The 16,322-nt window shown below is 38.0% G+C and overlaps 1 protein-coding gene across 3 annotated transcripts in view; it reads right to left on the bottom strand.

Moving 5' to 3' along the window:
- Nucleotides 1-16,322, bottom strand: part of SGCD (sarcoglycan delta) — a 1,041,370-nt gene that overhangs the window by 245,383 nt on the left and 779,665 nt on the right. For all 3 annotated transcript variants that reach the window (XM_055387285.2, XM_055387286.2, XM_004042887.5), the window contains one exon: nucleotides 6,345-6,446. In XM_055387285.2, coding sequence (XP_055243260.1) covers nucleotides 6,345-6,446 — 102 coding nt within the window. The remainder of the gene's footprint in view (nucleotides 1-6,344; nucleotides 6,447-16,322) is intronic.

Genomic DNA, 16,322 nt, shown 5'->3' with positions numbered 1-16,322 from the left:
GAGGTTGCAAGACCATTTAATTCAGAGGAAGTCCAAACATCGGATGAAATCTGGACTATATGATGATGTGAAAATCATCATCATTATCATCATTGTCAGAAGGAGATGAAGGTAGCGGCTACCATTTCTGGACCTCACTTTATGTCAAGTTCTGTATTAACAGTTAAAAAACATTATCTTACTTATTTACGACCACACATGATGTAGGTATTAATATCTCAGTTGTGCAGGTAAGAAAACAAGCATCTGAAAGGTTAAACAATTGTTCAAAGATTACTCACTGAACAAATGGTAGCACTAGTGGCCACCCAAGTCCAACAAGGCAGCACATGCTCAAATCCATGTTGTCACACTGCCTCTTGGTATAAGCCACTTCTAAAATCCTCATTTATATATGACTTTATAATTCTATATGCTGGTTTTCATACATGAGAATATCTTACAATAGGCAGAGCCAAGATTTTTTACAGGATAAAATATTTTAAAAGACATAAATACTCTCAATATTTGCATAATTTTCCACTTTATTCTCCTAATGTAAGTTAATTTTTCTGATCCATTCAAGTTTTCTTTCTACCCTCTCCTCTCCCGAACTTCTAAATTCAATACAGCAATGGGCTAGGAGCCCTATACCCACCCTCAAATGGAGTTTGAGGTGAACATGAAGATAAATTCATGATACGGCTTTCCTATTGCTGTAGGTGTGGAACAATAATAGGTGCTTAATAAATGCTATTTTCCTTTCCTTTGCTAGTTCACATTAAGTTATGCAAAAGCATAATCTAATCCTAGCACCCTAAGATGTGAGGTAAAAAGCCTCTTTGAAGAAGTAGGGATGTACAACTTTGTCTAAGAATGAATGAATCCTAAGGAGACCTTTACTCACAAAGTAGTAATAAAGGTTTCCTTAGTACTCATTCATTCGTTCTATCTACTAGTAGTTCCTGCCAAAAACTTGCAGTTATACTTAGCAATTAAAAAGATATCCAATCACATTGAAATAGCATTCAAACATAGAGTTGTATAGCATTAAATCCCTTAACTTTACCAACTTTTGTGCTAATGCATTCAAGTGGTATTTCTAAGACATTCTGCCTTTGGACGTCATGGTTGAATACTTAATTTAGCATGTGTCCTTCTCAATCTCTTTTCTGGACAGCATGATACTTTACCACTTAGAAGCTGTACATCCATGTGGCTGAAAGCTAGAATGTCCTGGGGCTTTCATTCAACTCCCAGATGCAAATTTTGGATTTGCATTTATAAAGATGAACATTTCTCATTAATTTATCTTCCTAAGTGATTGTTACCACACTAATCAATTTGTAGTGACTTTACTAGGGTTGCAACCTTCAGTAATGAAATCAGATACAGTGTTGAACACTGTGTGAATTGCTTAACTAATCTCAGCTCCTCTCAGATCAGTGAAACACAAAACCACAATGAAGTCAAGTGTTGCTTCATTAGTTGTCCTCACTTCGAGTAGTTGACTAATCTTGCTCAACTGGACGCTGATCTCTTTTCAATAGGAAAAGCAGAAGGCGATACCCCATAAAATGGAAGCAGCTGTGATCCACATAAAAATGACACTGCAGATAACCATGCAGATGAGAGGCCCCCAGAGGTAGTCTACAGACAACAGTCAGATACATCAGAAAACGACCAGTAAGCTGAAGATAACAAAGTGGTGAATGGAAAGGTGCTAAAAACTACATGTGAGGTTCATGAGCATCATGTGAGGTTATGACTCAGTAAAAATGGCAGATCCTATTGGTTGCCTGCCAACCACTCATTCCTCCCACCTTCCTTAATACCAGAACCCCAGTTTCTTTCAGCTGGCAATAACCTCTGTGCTTAAAGAGAGGCAAGCCCTGTGGACTAAATCATCATCTTAGAAATCTTTTTCTTTCACCTTTTCATGCCAATATACTTGATTTCAGTTTTTGTGGACATATCAAAGAAAGACTAATTCTTCCTTTAATGCCATGCCTAATATGTTATTCTCTATTCTGTTCTCTGTGCTTTGATGTTATCCAGAAGGGAAATATTAAATGTTTATGAACTGGACCACTTCTAATATCTCTCCCCAGAAAATCAAGACATAGCCCCACTGCAGGAAAAAAAAATCATATTCTTAAGTTAGACATTAAATAGATGGTTTTAAAAAAGGTCTTTATAAACTCACAACTTATTATTAACATTATTTAGATACTCTTACTATATGATTCCATTTATATAAAGTTCTAGGAGATGCACATGGGTGTGGAAGTAGGAAGGATGCAGCAGGATGAGGGGATTAAAATGGAGCAAGGAGAAATTATCAGGGGTGACGGATACATTCGTTATCTCGATTGTGGTGGTTTCATGTGAACAGACATATTTTAGAACTTATCAGATTGTAACTTATCAGAAGTGTACTTCAGGAAAGCTATTAAAATTTTAAATATAAGATATACAAAATAAACAATATAGGCATGCATTACTTCATGAGGATACATTATGAGAAACATGTCATTAGGTGATTTTGCCATTGCACGAACATCATAGAGTGTCCTTACATCAACCTAGATGGTGTACTCTACTACACACCTAGGCTGTATGGCATGGCCTATTCCTCCTAGGCTACAAACCTGTATGGCATGTTCCTGCACTGAATATTGTAGGCAACTGGAACAGCGGGAAGTATCTATCTAAACATAGAAAAAGTACAGTAAAAATACATATGGTGTTATAATCTTATGAGACCATCATTGCATCAGTACAGAATAGTATTCAAGGTATGGTTTTGTTAAAAAATACATATGCATGGAAAATGTTTGATAAAACAGTCAATTGTTCCTTTTTTTTTTTTTTTTTTTTGAGACAGAGTCTCACTGTCGTCCAGGCTAGAGTGCAGTGGCACGATCTCAGCTCACTGCAAGCTCCACCTCCTGTATTCAAGTGATTCTCCTGCCTCAGTCTTCGGAATAGCTGGGATTACAGCTGCCCGCCACCGTGTCTGGCTAATTTTTGTATTTTTAGTAGAGACAGGGTTGCACCATTTTGGCCAGGCTGGTCTCGAACTCCTGACCTCTTGATCCAGCCGCCTCAGACTTCCAAAGTGTTGGGATTACAGGCGTGAGCCACCACACCCGGCCAAAACAGTAAATTCTTAACAGTGCTTGCCTCTGCAGAACAGACTTAAGAGACACTTTCATTTTCAGTGATTCACTGGTTCAGTTTCTCAAACATCTACTGATCACGTACTATGTGCTAGGTATAGCAAGAGGTCTGAGGAATACAGTGGGGAAAACCCAGACAATCTGCTGCTCTTCCAAACATATAAACATGATAAGAATGTGAAAGAATGACAGTTATAGGGAATAAAAACCAATGTGCTGTTTATACACAACTATTATGCTAAATGGACTGACTGGGTGAAGGAGGTCTTTCTAAACAGGTGACATCTGAGCTGATACAAAGATGAACAGAAGGAGCCCTCAATGAAAACACCTAATAATGCATTTTATAGGCCTTAGTGAGGACTTTAGATTGTATTCCAGATGCAACAGGAAACCAACGGGAAATTCTTTGCGAAGAGGTGGAGCGATTTGACATTTTGAAGACTACTTTGGCTACAATTTGTATAATGAAGCTAAAAGGGTAAGGCAGCAGACAGCGAAGAGACTGTTGCAGTGGTGCAGGTGAGAACAGACGGTGGCTTGACCTAAGGTGTGGTGTGTGATGCAGAAGAGTGAATGAATTTGGGCACAGGTTTCAGGTAGAGCTCACATGACTTACAGATTTTATTATGTATGCGTATCTGTGTCTTTTTTCCTTCAGTTAGAAAATACTTCTTTTGTTATTAGAAACATGTAAGGCTATAAAACTTTACTATTTTTGAAAAAAGTTATTAAAAACAATGGAAAATAGTGAATTTGAGGGCTTTTTATCTTCTTTAAACAGTGATTTGAAAGCACTGCATATAGCTCATATATTTCAGTATTAAAGTAAGTAATTAAATATAAACATAAGTATTGTTACTTTTTAAGCTTACAAGCAGGTATATCTCTCAGTTAGGATCAGCTGTCTGTCAATTTCCAGAGAAGCTGGCTAACACATTTGCTAGACATCCAATTCCTGCATACAGACCCAACAGATGCACCCAGTACCCTGTTTTCAAGTCTTCTAAAACACATTTCCTAATATCCTGACATGACTAATTCTATACCAAGGAAACTTATTTCAGGATGTTTTACTCAACACATATCAACTGTTCTTCTTATGTTCTTAAAATCTACCTTTTACCACTTCCAGTCTAATAAGAGCATTTATATATTTATGGAATTATTCCTAATATAGATTAGAAGGGTTGGTGAATGACAGCCTGTGGCCTATTTTTGCATGACTCCTAAACTAAGAATGCTATTTAAGTTTTGAGAGCTGTAAAAGAGAAAAAAAAAGTTTAAAATAAAACTAAAATATTTACTTTCTGGCCCTTTACAGAAAAGGTATGCCAACATCCATAGAAGGAAATGACCAAACTAAACTAGTGAGTTAAACAAGTTTAATACAGGTAAGACTATTAAAGTTCAACTAGAAATAGGTCAATGACAACTAACCAAATTGCCAGGTTGGGAAAACAAGATATAAATTAAGAGCAATGCATATAACAGATATTTCTTAAATGCTTTAAACTGTCTCTATTCTGTCCAAGGCAGAATTATCATCTGACTCTCCACATTACAGGGTCACCTCATTACTCCTTCTAGGGTATAGGTTTCTCAATGACAGTAAATATGTTCACAATACTCTGTGTACTTTAAGTACCCAAGACAATGTGCTATAGGTTCCAGTTACATTTTATAAATAATCATTGTATGGCTAAATTCATTTGCTATTTTTGATAGTTTTAACATCCTTGTTCCCTGTCTTTTACTAAGCACACAAGAAAGCAAACTTATTTGAAATTTAGTAGTGGTACTAGTTTAATACAATTCAAGACTTTGTATAACATTCAGATAAAATCAGCCACTGCACCAAGTTGCTGAATTTCAATAATTATGCTAATCAATGCACACAATGCAAGTAGTGCTTTGGGGGAACTTTCACATTATGCCTTGCTTGCAGGTGAAGGGGGATCAATCCAAGGCAGAGCAAATGCATTAATAATCCTCTTCAACCAGCAAATTCTACCACTCCACTAAAAAACAAAAATAAAAACTAAATAAACGAAACCAACCAACCGAAAAATAAAACCACTAAAAGAACCCCACACAATTTGGAATAACAGTGGTTAACAAAGGCAAGGTATGTATGTAGGAATCACTGCTACAGCAATAAAGAAGGAATGAAAGGAAAAGCTTAGGTAGGAAATAACGGTTAACAGAGAAGGCTTGAAATCTTTGTCCTGCTACAAGTATGAAGCTTTTGACATGAAACTTCTCCAAGCCTCAATTCTTTAATCTATAAAATAGAGGCAACAACAGTCCCCACCTCAGTGGACAAATCTGTGAACTAAATTAGATAATGATACTGCATGCAGAACACCAATGTGCCTAGAACAGGGTACACACTCTGTAGTGATTATTTAAATACCATTTCAGAATGTAGCTGTTGATATTGAATTAATTTTTTCTTTTTTTGAGATGGAGCCTTGCTCTGTTGCCCAGGCTGGAGTCCAGTGGCGTGATCTAGGCTCACTGCAGCCTCCACCTCCTGGGTTCAAGCAATTCTCCTGCATCAGCGTCCCTAGTAGCTAAGACTACAGGTGCTCACTACTACACTTGGCAAATTTTTGCATTTTTAGTAGAGACAGGGTTTCACTATGTTGTCCAGGCTGGTCTCAAACTCCTACTTCAGGTGATCTGCCCACCTTGGCCTCCCAAAGTGCTAGAATTACAGGTGTGAGCCACTGCACTCAGCTTGATATTGAATTGATCCTAACCAACACTGGCTACACAGTGTGAAGTCTTAATGAAAAACAAAATTCTAGTTCTTTAGTTCTGTTTGCAAAAATGGCTTTGAAGTACTTGATGAATAAAATAAACAGCAATATTATCTGCATTCATATATTATTTATGGCTTTTCCACATTTGCTGTTTTGCCTTATTTGTGGCACAGTCTATAAAGTTGGGTAGCAGGGGTTGAGCAGGAATGGAAAGAGGCTCAGAGAGGTCATCTCACTTGCTTACAGTACCACTGCTGTGATGATACTCAAAGATTCAGAAGTGAAAGCAAATTCATCTTAATACCAGTATTACTCCCCACCCCAATTCTCTGTACTCAGCTGATAGCAAGATCAATTCCTCTAGATTTAGATTCCAGAGCAACAATAATGCCTCCTTCTCTCAGCAGAAACTTACTGGTCGGGACTGGATTTCTTTGGCGTAGAGAGGTTGTAAGAATTCAGAGTCTCCTTCTAGCTTTAGACCTTTTTCTGTGATCCTCAGGTTTCCCATTCCATCCTGAAATAGAACACAGAGATAACAAGGAAGATATGATTAGCCAAAATTTCAAAACACCTCAGGCTGTAAAAAAAAGTAAAGTTATAGCCTTTTTTTTTTTTTATTTTTGAAGGTGTGGAATGAGGACGGGTATTCAAAGAACATGTAAAATATAAGGAGGTATTGTTTAATGCAGTTATGCATATTATCTTTTTCACTCTTTCTGAGAAAATTCTATTCCAAGCAATTTGTAATGCCCCCTAGTCATCCACATACACAGATTGGGGTGGGGGGCAATTTTGCTAGGCAGCACAGAAAGAATGGAGGGAGAAGGTAAGTAGGAGGAGAGAAAAGGATAATTCTCCAGGAAAAGTGAAAGATCCTATTTCCAGAACTCTACAGAGATTTCAAGCTGGCAGTCTGTTGGTTAAATCCAGACTTTGGACGTGTGTGTTTGAGTCACAAAACATTTAAAGAGTCAAGTTAGTTGCTAATATTTTTAAAAAATATTTTGTTACGGAAATAATATATGCAAAAGTAGAAAGAACAGATAGCAAACACACATGTACCTATCACTCATCTTCAGCGATTATCAATTTATGGCTATTATTATCTATTACTGCCACCTACACTCCCCTTCTTTGTTTAAATATAACAATAATCCCATTACCACACACACAATCCAGAAGTAACAATCATTCATTAATATCAAACACCTATTGTCCATGTTCAAATTTCACTAATATGTTTTTTTCTCTCTATAATTTGCTTATTTGAATTATGTTCCTTACAGCAATTGTTTGCTACATAAAATACTAGGCCAGTTCCTAAAAGTTCCAGTCAGTCATTTTCTCTCTCATACATCCACACATATACAAATATATACACATATACTTTATTTGATAAATGTCATTTTAAAAATAGAATTTCCCAGAGTTTAGATTTTGCTGAACATTCCCATAATTTCATATAATGTGTTCCTCTATTCGTTATGTTTCCTGTAAATTGGTAGTTACATCAAGAGGCTTGATCAGATTCAGATGCAATTGTCTAGAAAGACTATATCCTAGGAAATGGGGTATATTAGTTTTCTATTGTCACAGTAACAAATAACAAAACTTAGTGGTTTAAAACACCACAACCTTATTATCTCACAGTTCTGTGTGTTAGAAGTCTGACCAGGACACAATGGGCTAAAATCAAGGTGTCAGAAGGGCTATGTCCTTTTCTGGAGGCTCTAAAGGGAGAATCAATTTCCTTGCTCTTTCTGGCTCCTGGGCTCATGGCCTCACTTCCATCTTCAAAGTCAGCAGTGGCTGATGGAGTTTTTCTCATGTAAAACCACTCTTGACTCTGAATCTTCTGTATCCTTCTTCCATTCTCAAGGACCCTTGCGATTTCACTGGGCACATCTGGATAACCCAGGATAACCTCCCCATTTTAAGATCACCTGATCAGTAATTGTAATTCTATCTGCAATCTCAATTCCCCTTTTCCATGTAATATAATACATTCATGGGTTCTGAGCTTATACATGAACATCTTTGAGGTGGAGTGAGGCGCAATTTTTTACTTACTTCATGGGAGGTTCTTCTATCAGTAGGCACATAACAATTTTTGCCATGAGGTTATCAGCCAATGTAGTCTTTGCCTGGAGGACCCATGATTTCACTAGAGGTTTCAAACTGGTTATATCCTAATTCTATTATTCTTAATTTACTAGCTGGGAATGCTAGCCAGAGAAAGTTCATCTCATCAACTATTTGCTAACTCTAAATTTTAGTTTGTAGAGGAATTGACAGAGTTGGATTTTCCCTCCTTTATTGTTGATCTTTAAAGTACTGAATTGGCTATCTAACATCTTCCACCTAGTATCTTCCAAACCAATGAGGTTTTTACTTTTTAACTATGACTATAAACATTTTCATTTGTTTCACTCTAGCCCAATTATTATCCCTATAATTTTCTAATTTCCCTACTTCAGTCAAGGGTTTTTTTCCAGTTGACTGCTGCACCCTTTTAATATAGCCACGTAGTCTTTGATGGCCCTTTTGCTTCTATATGAGATGTTACAGGGTGATCCTACAGTCCTTCCCCAGGACTGCAATCAGCCATTTTTAGTAAGAAGCCCTGGTTCATTTCAGTGGGAAATGGTATTTAGAAACCACAACTGGGAGCTTTGGATACTGATTGTTACTGGATGAGCCTTTGTTTCTGCAGACGGAACTGGAAAATAAGGGGTGTGTGTGTGTGTCTGTGTGTGTGTGTGTGAGTGTGTGTTTAGTAAAAATAACATGATTTAACATGAAACTTTAACTCAAATTCAGGACTTGAAGATTTCCATTTTATCTCCTGGATTTTATAATGTTACTACCTTTCTTTCATACCAAAAATCTCTTTTCTGAATAATACCAACATGATTATTCATTTAACTCACAACACACACAGAATAGTTTCAGAACACCAATGTCACTATTGTACTAACATTATGGTTAATAAAAAACAATGTAAAATTTGTTAGTTTTTAAAAATCTTTAAAGTATATCCTACTAGGAAAATACAGTCAAACTGCGGAATTTCAAAGTCACTTGAAATAATTCCTTTCTGTGGGGTTATGCTGTTAACATGATACCCAGTGAGGCTGAATTGTTTCAATTTTTCTTCTCATTTTTTCATGACTGTTTTTTTAAAGTCCAATTTTGTTTTATGTAAACTATGTATGTGGCACCAAAGTCAAATCTACAAAATAACAAATATTCAAAGAAGTCAAATTTCTATTTTCATCGCTCCACCGTGTTTTTTCTCCTCCCAGGGGTAGGGGTGTGAGTGTGTGTGGTTGGTGTATATACACACACACTCTGAACACGCTTTGTTATTTCTTATGTATTCCTCTGTTTTCTAATAACATTTAAAAAGCAAAATATATGAATGAAAAATCCAGGTTTCTAGTTTCTCCAGTGAAACAGGAATGGCCGTGCTGGGCCTGCTGTTACGTTGCCAGCATCCACTGAGGTGAGCAGCAGCCGCCCCTGCCTGGACACACCATACAGTCTCTAGTTTGCACAGTCTCCACCCAACCTACCTCACTATGTTATCTATGTTATTTCAGCCTCCTGCAGCTTCTTCTGTCTGCCATTGCCATTGCGCTGTATACCTCAACACGTTCAGTATGGATGCCACACAGGGGGTTGAATGACCAAGTGGAAAATGGGTACTTTTCCCCATCCTGTCTTCATAAATGCACTTCAGCCTGTGGATCAGAACAGATCCTGCAGGTCAAAATTGTTCCTCTATGCCATCTGTATATTTCTATTTTGGCACTCATGGAGACAGCTCTGCCAAGAGAACCCGACTGGGCAATCAAACCCAGTGTGAGAGGCAACAGGCTGGGGGACATGGCACGTGTCTCACCTGCAGCAGGTGGAACCTGCAACAAAGGGAAAGACGGCAACGCGGATGTCCAAAGGCACCTCGAACCCTCCCAAAATAGACAGATGGATTAGCTCTTGTTTTGCATTATTAGTCATCATTTCTGATAGCTGGAGAGGCAAACCTTTTCACAGAAACACATACTAAACCTGACTTCGATAAACTAACTGCGCTGCTTCATCTGTCTGCATGCTATGTTGACATTTCTTCCCATTGAGGTCAGAAGACATTGATATGTTTACACGCATATGATTACATGCATGATACGATTACTAAACAAAAAAGAACTCCTAAACATTCTTAAATAAAAGATTATATTTGGGGTATTATAGCAAGTCTATTCCAAACAACTCCTTCTTTTCTTACACTACATACATATATCCCCTTTCCTTAACATTTATTGATGACTGACTTACTATACTCTGTGCTTTTCACGATTTACCTCAGTTTATTCATTGTTGCTGAAAATTATTATGTTACTTCTTGGATTTCATCATAAGGAAATAACTGTGTAAATGTGAAAGTATTTAGCTTTAGAGTTGTTCGTCACCATGTCAGTTAATAAGAGAAAAAATAAAAACTACGTAAAGCTGCGTGTTACAATAATTGAACACACTATAGGGAATATGATGTAGTTCTTGCAGAGGAATATGTAAGAGTGCAGGCAAATATTCATGATGCATTATTGACTGAAATAATCAGTTGAGGAAATATGTAATGAGCCCACTGAAAAATAACTGTTTAATATATATACACATTGACATATATATATATATATACACACCCACATATACTCATGTACATATAACAAAAATTCTCAAGGAAATTTTATTGGAGAAAAATTCTAGGGGAAAATATACTCAAATGTTAATATTTAATACTTTGTATGTCTGAGTTATGAGTGCTTTCTACTTTCCTCTTTTTGCTTATCTGTACTTTATAATTTTTTTTTTTTTTTTTTTTTTTTTGAGACAGAGCTTTTTTGCTCGTCACCCAGGCTGGAGTGCAACGGTGTGATCTCAGCTCACTGCAACCTCTGCCTTCCAGGTTCAAGCGATTCTCCTACCTCAGCCTCCTGAGTAGCTGAGATTACAGGTGCCCACCACTATGCCTGGCTAATTTTTGCATTCTTAGTAGTGATGGGGTTTCACCATGTTGGCCAGGCTGGTCTCAAACTCATGACCTCAGGTGATCCACCTGCCTCAGCCTCCCAAAGTGCTGGAATTACAGGCATGAGCCACCATGACTGGCCTGTACATTCTAATTTTCTAAAATCTTCTAGAAACACCAATAGTAATTAAAAAAAACTCTTAAGTAACAAAAAATGAAGTTTTCCTTGGTGATTTATTTTAAAAATCAACACTTACCTAGAATGTACACTATACCTCATGTACTAAGTGCTATACATAAATTATCTCATGTCATCTCTTCAATGTTCTTATGAGATAATTATTATTTTCCTTCTTTTACAAGTGAGCAAATTTGTTAGTAAGTTACTTGCTCAAAATTATATAGCTAGCTAATGACAGAACTAGGAATTTGAACTCAACTCTTTCCAATTCAGACTTTATATTCGTGGTCATTAGGATAATAGCTAAGGGTAACTCAATCCTCAATATACACAAAAGTAATGCCCTTATGGTTCCTGCTGGGTTTCTTATTAATGTCACTTTGATTTTAGCTTACTGGGTAACTGCAGTCAGTGATATTAATAGATAGAACCATCCTTACTCCTAAGCCTAACACCATTCATTTTTATGATAGATACTTTTATTATACCTTCTCAGAGTCGAAGGGATCCTAACTACAACACAACATTCACCCACCCCCAGACATAATCAGAAGGAATCTTCTGCTATTTTTGGAGAGCGCACTGTGTGTATAATCATGTGCTGTGTGCCATGACGAGTTACAAAAAGAGAAGGCCCCTCTAAATCCCATCCTGTAAGACAGTTTATAACAGAGGAGGCACCCAGCCAAATAAAAACAGTGAAGGAGGCACAGAAACGACCACAGTTCAAGAAATATAAATCTAATCCAAGCCAAGTAACTCTTTTGCAGTAAGTAATTTAATCTTTCCTCACATACATCTTATGGCAGCTAACTCACCCCAAACATGCCAAATCCCCATCATTTTTCCACTTACAGGATTTCCTATTCTTGCTTATGATCAGTTTCACTTTTCTAGCCTACTTCCCTGTCTCTAGGTCTGCCTAATGGTATTTGGTGGGAAAGGTCTATCAATAGTGTGAATTTTTGTTACTGGCCTCTATTTCCAAAATATAACACAAAACTGATTAGAGTCACCAACTAAATAATATGTTCCCACATTTATAGTCTCCTTTCTAGCTTTGGAACAATGAGGCTGGATTGGAAACCCATCAAAGTACCTTGATATGAGCTTTATTAAAAAACATTTCATCTTTTACTGCATAAGAAGTTTTGGGTATTATTAAGATTGGAGTTTGAGGTCAATTAGGAACTACAACTTCTCTCCCAATAAGATGTAAAAGAGGTATTTAGAAGATTGAGAATTGGACCAGGACTGATGGTTCATGCTTGTAATTACAGCACTTTGAGAGGCTGAGGCAGGAAGATTTCTTGAGGCAAGGAGTTTAAGAGCAAACTGGGCAGCATAGCAAGATACCATCCTAAAAAATAAAAATAAAAATAAAAATTAGTTGGTATGGTAGCATATGTCTGTAGTCCCAGCTACTCAGGAGGCTGTGGCAGGAAGATCACTTGAGCCCAGGAATGGGAGCTATGATTACGTCAATGCTCTCCAGCCTGGGCAAGAGCGAAATCCTCTCTCCAAAAAATTAAAGAGGGAGGGCTGGGCACGGTGGCTCATGCCTGTAATCCCAGCACTTTGGGAGGCCAAGGCGGCAGGATCACGAGGTCAGGAGATCGAGACCATCCTGGCTAACACGGTGAAACCCTGTCTCTACTAAAAATACAAAAAATTAGCCAGGGGTGATGGTGGGTGCCTGTAGTCCCAGCTATTCAGGAGACTGAGGCAGGAGAATGGCGTGAACACAGGAGGCAGAGTTTGCAGTGAGCCAATATTGTGCCACTGCACTCCAGCCTGGGCAACAGAGCAAGACTCCGTCTCAAAAACCAAACAAAAAAAAAAAAAGAGAGAGAGAGAGAATATCATTCCTAGAACAATTAGAAACAGTAATTAGAAAAACAGACAATATCTTACTTTCCTCTTTAAATGGTGAAACTAATTTTCTTTAAGGCAAGCATGAAAATTATAGTAGCCCAATAGGGGGATAGCAGGTCTTGACTGAATGAGCGCTGTCCAGTGATGATCCTGAAGTCTGTAAAGTACATCTGAGACAGAAGGAGGAGGCCAGGCTCCCACTGTAATCCCAGTGAAGACAAGAATTCTGAAAGCCCTGCTCATCGCAGGATCACCGGTGACTATTCCCATACAGGGTGCAGTACTCAACTCAGAATAGGAGTTTTCAAAAACACAAGAGCAAATCCTATTATTTTCTCAGTCTAATTTAGAGTCTCCCCTAAGCCCTCAGTTAGAACTTTCAGAAAAGGCAGAGGCTAGGGGCAGGGGAAGGGGGCACAGGTAGGTGGAATCTGGGGAATCACCCTCTGGCTGGTGCAAAGACTATGGCATTTGCTTTTCATTCTTTATCTGGCCTAGATTGGTTAGTTGTTTTAATACTTTTCTATAGAAGATGAGTACAGAATAAAGGGAATCAGAGTAACAGCGCGATAGACTGAAATATTGGTTCTTTCCACATAACTTGTTTCCTTCCTCTTATCTCCTGCCCCTGACTCCCTTTGTCACCATTTCAGACAGGTTCCTGGGCTTTGTCATTACTTCGCTTAGAGATTTTGAGAATGAAGCAGCAGTAGCCTAACTGCAGTGGGGTTTCCTGTCTTTTATAATCTCACTGAATCTCATTGAATGAACTGTGCTAGATGTGCTGGCAAAGGAGGCAAGAAGAGGAGGAGATATTCTCCCACTGGGATGGGTGGGGGGCAGTAGACAAAAGATCTGTACCTCCCGTGAATTCTAGAGACCATTTTCCTGCCAGTGTCCCAATGAGGGGTTAAGGCTTCCAAAGGAAATGGCTGTAGCACTCCAGCCTCACCAGTTTCCCTTCTCCAGGAGAGGCAGAACATTTGGACCTCCAGGGATCATGTAGGTGGGACCACCATTCTCTCAGCATGGCCAGTGCAGGGCAGTGACCAGTGCTCCCAGAGGCCTTCCCACTGGTGCAGGGTAAGATACCAGGATGTCTGCAAAATTCTGAGTGACGTGGACTTCCTCTTGGTTCTTGTGGGATGGGGATGGAAACTGCTATTATGTTGATTTTAAGAAAGTGCTATTTTTCACATTCCACTGGACACTGCTGAAAAGGCATTTCTGATCTGTTCCAGGATCCGCCCCATGCCCAGGACTCCTAGGGATGTGTGAAGACTAACGACTGATGAAAAACACCCAGAGTGCATATGTTTATTCAGAAAAAGGCAAACGTTGGTCGTTGTTAGATGAGTAGGTTGCAGCCCTATTGTGCAATTTTTGATATTTTGATAGGTGTGTAAAACAGTTTTTCCAACTAATAAAATCTATTAACAGAAAAAAAGTGCTATTTTCTTGCTCCTTTGATTTTCCCCCTGCATCAGCATCGGACGGGTTTTTAATTCTGTCAGCACATTTTCAGGCTTGAAAGTAATGCCAAGACCTGTTTTAACAAACAAGTCTCAAGATAATCTCTTGCTGGAGCAGTTTTAATGGCAGGCATTACTTAGTTTGGATCCAAGAGCGAAACAATTATATACAGATTGCAGTAGAATGTAATCTTCATGAGGGGTGAGATTTTTGACTGTTTTATTCACTGCTGTAGTCTCAGTTCCTAAAAAATGGCTTGGCAATTATTATTCACTCAGAAAATATCTGTAGAGTGACAGAATTTATTCATTCCAAATAGTTGTATTTTGAAACGTAGTGTGGGGAATGACAAAAATGTTAACATCTATACCTGTTCCTACATGAGATTCCAATTTATTAGAGTATGTATTCCCAACCAGGGGGATACAGCCCCCAGTGGACAAAAATTAATTATTGGGGGGTTGGACGCATACAAAATTTTTACTCTTTTAATTTAGAAAGCCTAAATATGTTTACATATAAAGTACATATGCAGTATATCTTTAATATTGACATTTCATGGGGTGACAAATAGGGAAAAATGTCTAAACATTCTCTGGGGCAAGGGAGGGTTAATTTTTTTTTAAAGTTGAGAAATACTGTATTCGACTATTATAAAGTTTGAGACTGCTCTAGCTTTCTTCTCTTTATAAATGGTCACTTCTACTTTTAGAATACTGAACCATCTTCTTCGTAGCTCCTCAGACATTAACACTTAACCGAATGATAGCAACAAAAGAAAAGAACAAACTTCTTAATGTAATCTTTAGCACACTTCATGACTGCACCTGCTCACTTCTCCATCCTTGTCTCTTATCGGTCTCCCTTCACTCTGTCACAGAACATGCTCGCAATTTTTCCAAACCCCTTCCCTTTTTGAATCTTTGTAAATGTTTCATGCCCTTCCCTTGGCCAGCAATACTCTTCCCAATGCTTCTGCTCCTCTCTGCAGTCCTTTGGTTATGATTAGATGTCTTTTCTGGGTCATATGCGATTTTTCATATCATATCTTTCATCTCATATTTCTGCTCATATCTTATATCACATACATTGTAATTGTCCATTTATATCTATGTCCTCAGTCACTAAACTTCAAATTTCTTGAGATGAGAAATAAGGTGCTACTTATTATTTCATCTTGGGGGCTCAGTACATTGCCTATACCTAAATATCTAATTGCAAGAGAAAAAAAGAAATCGGCTAAGCTAGAGATTGTTCAGAAAGTGCTCATCCATGTGAATTTTAAAACATGAGTAACAAAAGCTACCATTTTGATACGCATTAGACAAAGCACATGGTCTGCAATGTATTCATTAACCCTCATTGTAACTAAAAAGGGTAGGCACTATTAGCCCCATTTAACAGTAGAGAAAACCAATGCTTACAGAACCTGGCAGTCTAACTCCAAAACAAAATTCCTTAACCATCACATGCCATGCTACACTATTAAGCTTCTACTGTGTGCCCAGCCCTGTGCTAAACACTAGATGAAAAGGCAAGAAGAGTTGCAGATTGCATTCATTCCTTCTGGGAGTTTCCAAAACACATAAACACACACACATACACACACACACACACACACAGGTAGCACACACGATGGCAAGAACCTGGAAATATCATGTACTTTCATATACCACTAAGGGGAACATAAAATGTTGCAGTCACTTTGGAAAAGGACCTGCCTGTTAAGAATTTAAACACAGAGTTACCATACGATCCAGCAATTCCACTCTGGGCTCTCTGCCCAATATAAATAAAAACGTATGTTCACACAAACACTTATACATAAA

Source organism: Gorilla gorilla, chromosome 4 (genome assembly GCF_029281585.2).
Source record: "Gorilla gorilla gorilla isolate KB3781 chromosome 4, NHGRI_mGorGor1-v2.1_pri, whole genome shotgun sequence".
NCBI classification, from domain to species: Eukaryota; Metazoa; Chordata; class Mammalia; order Primates; family Hominidae; genus Gorilla; species Gorilla gorilla.
The sequence above is the reverse complement of the archived record's forward strand: the minus strand, read 5'-3'. Positions and strand labels throughout refer to the sequence as shown.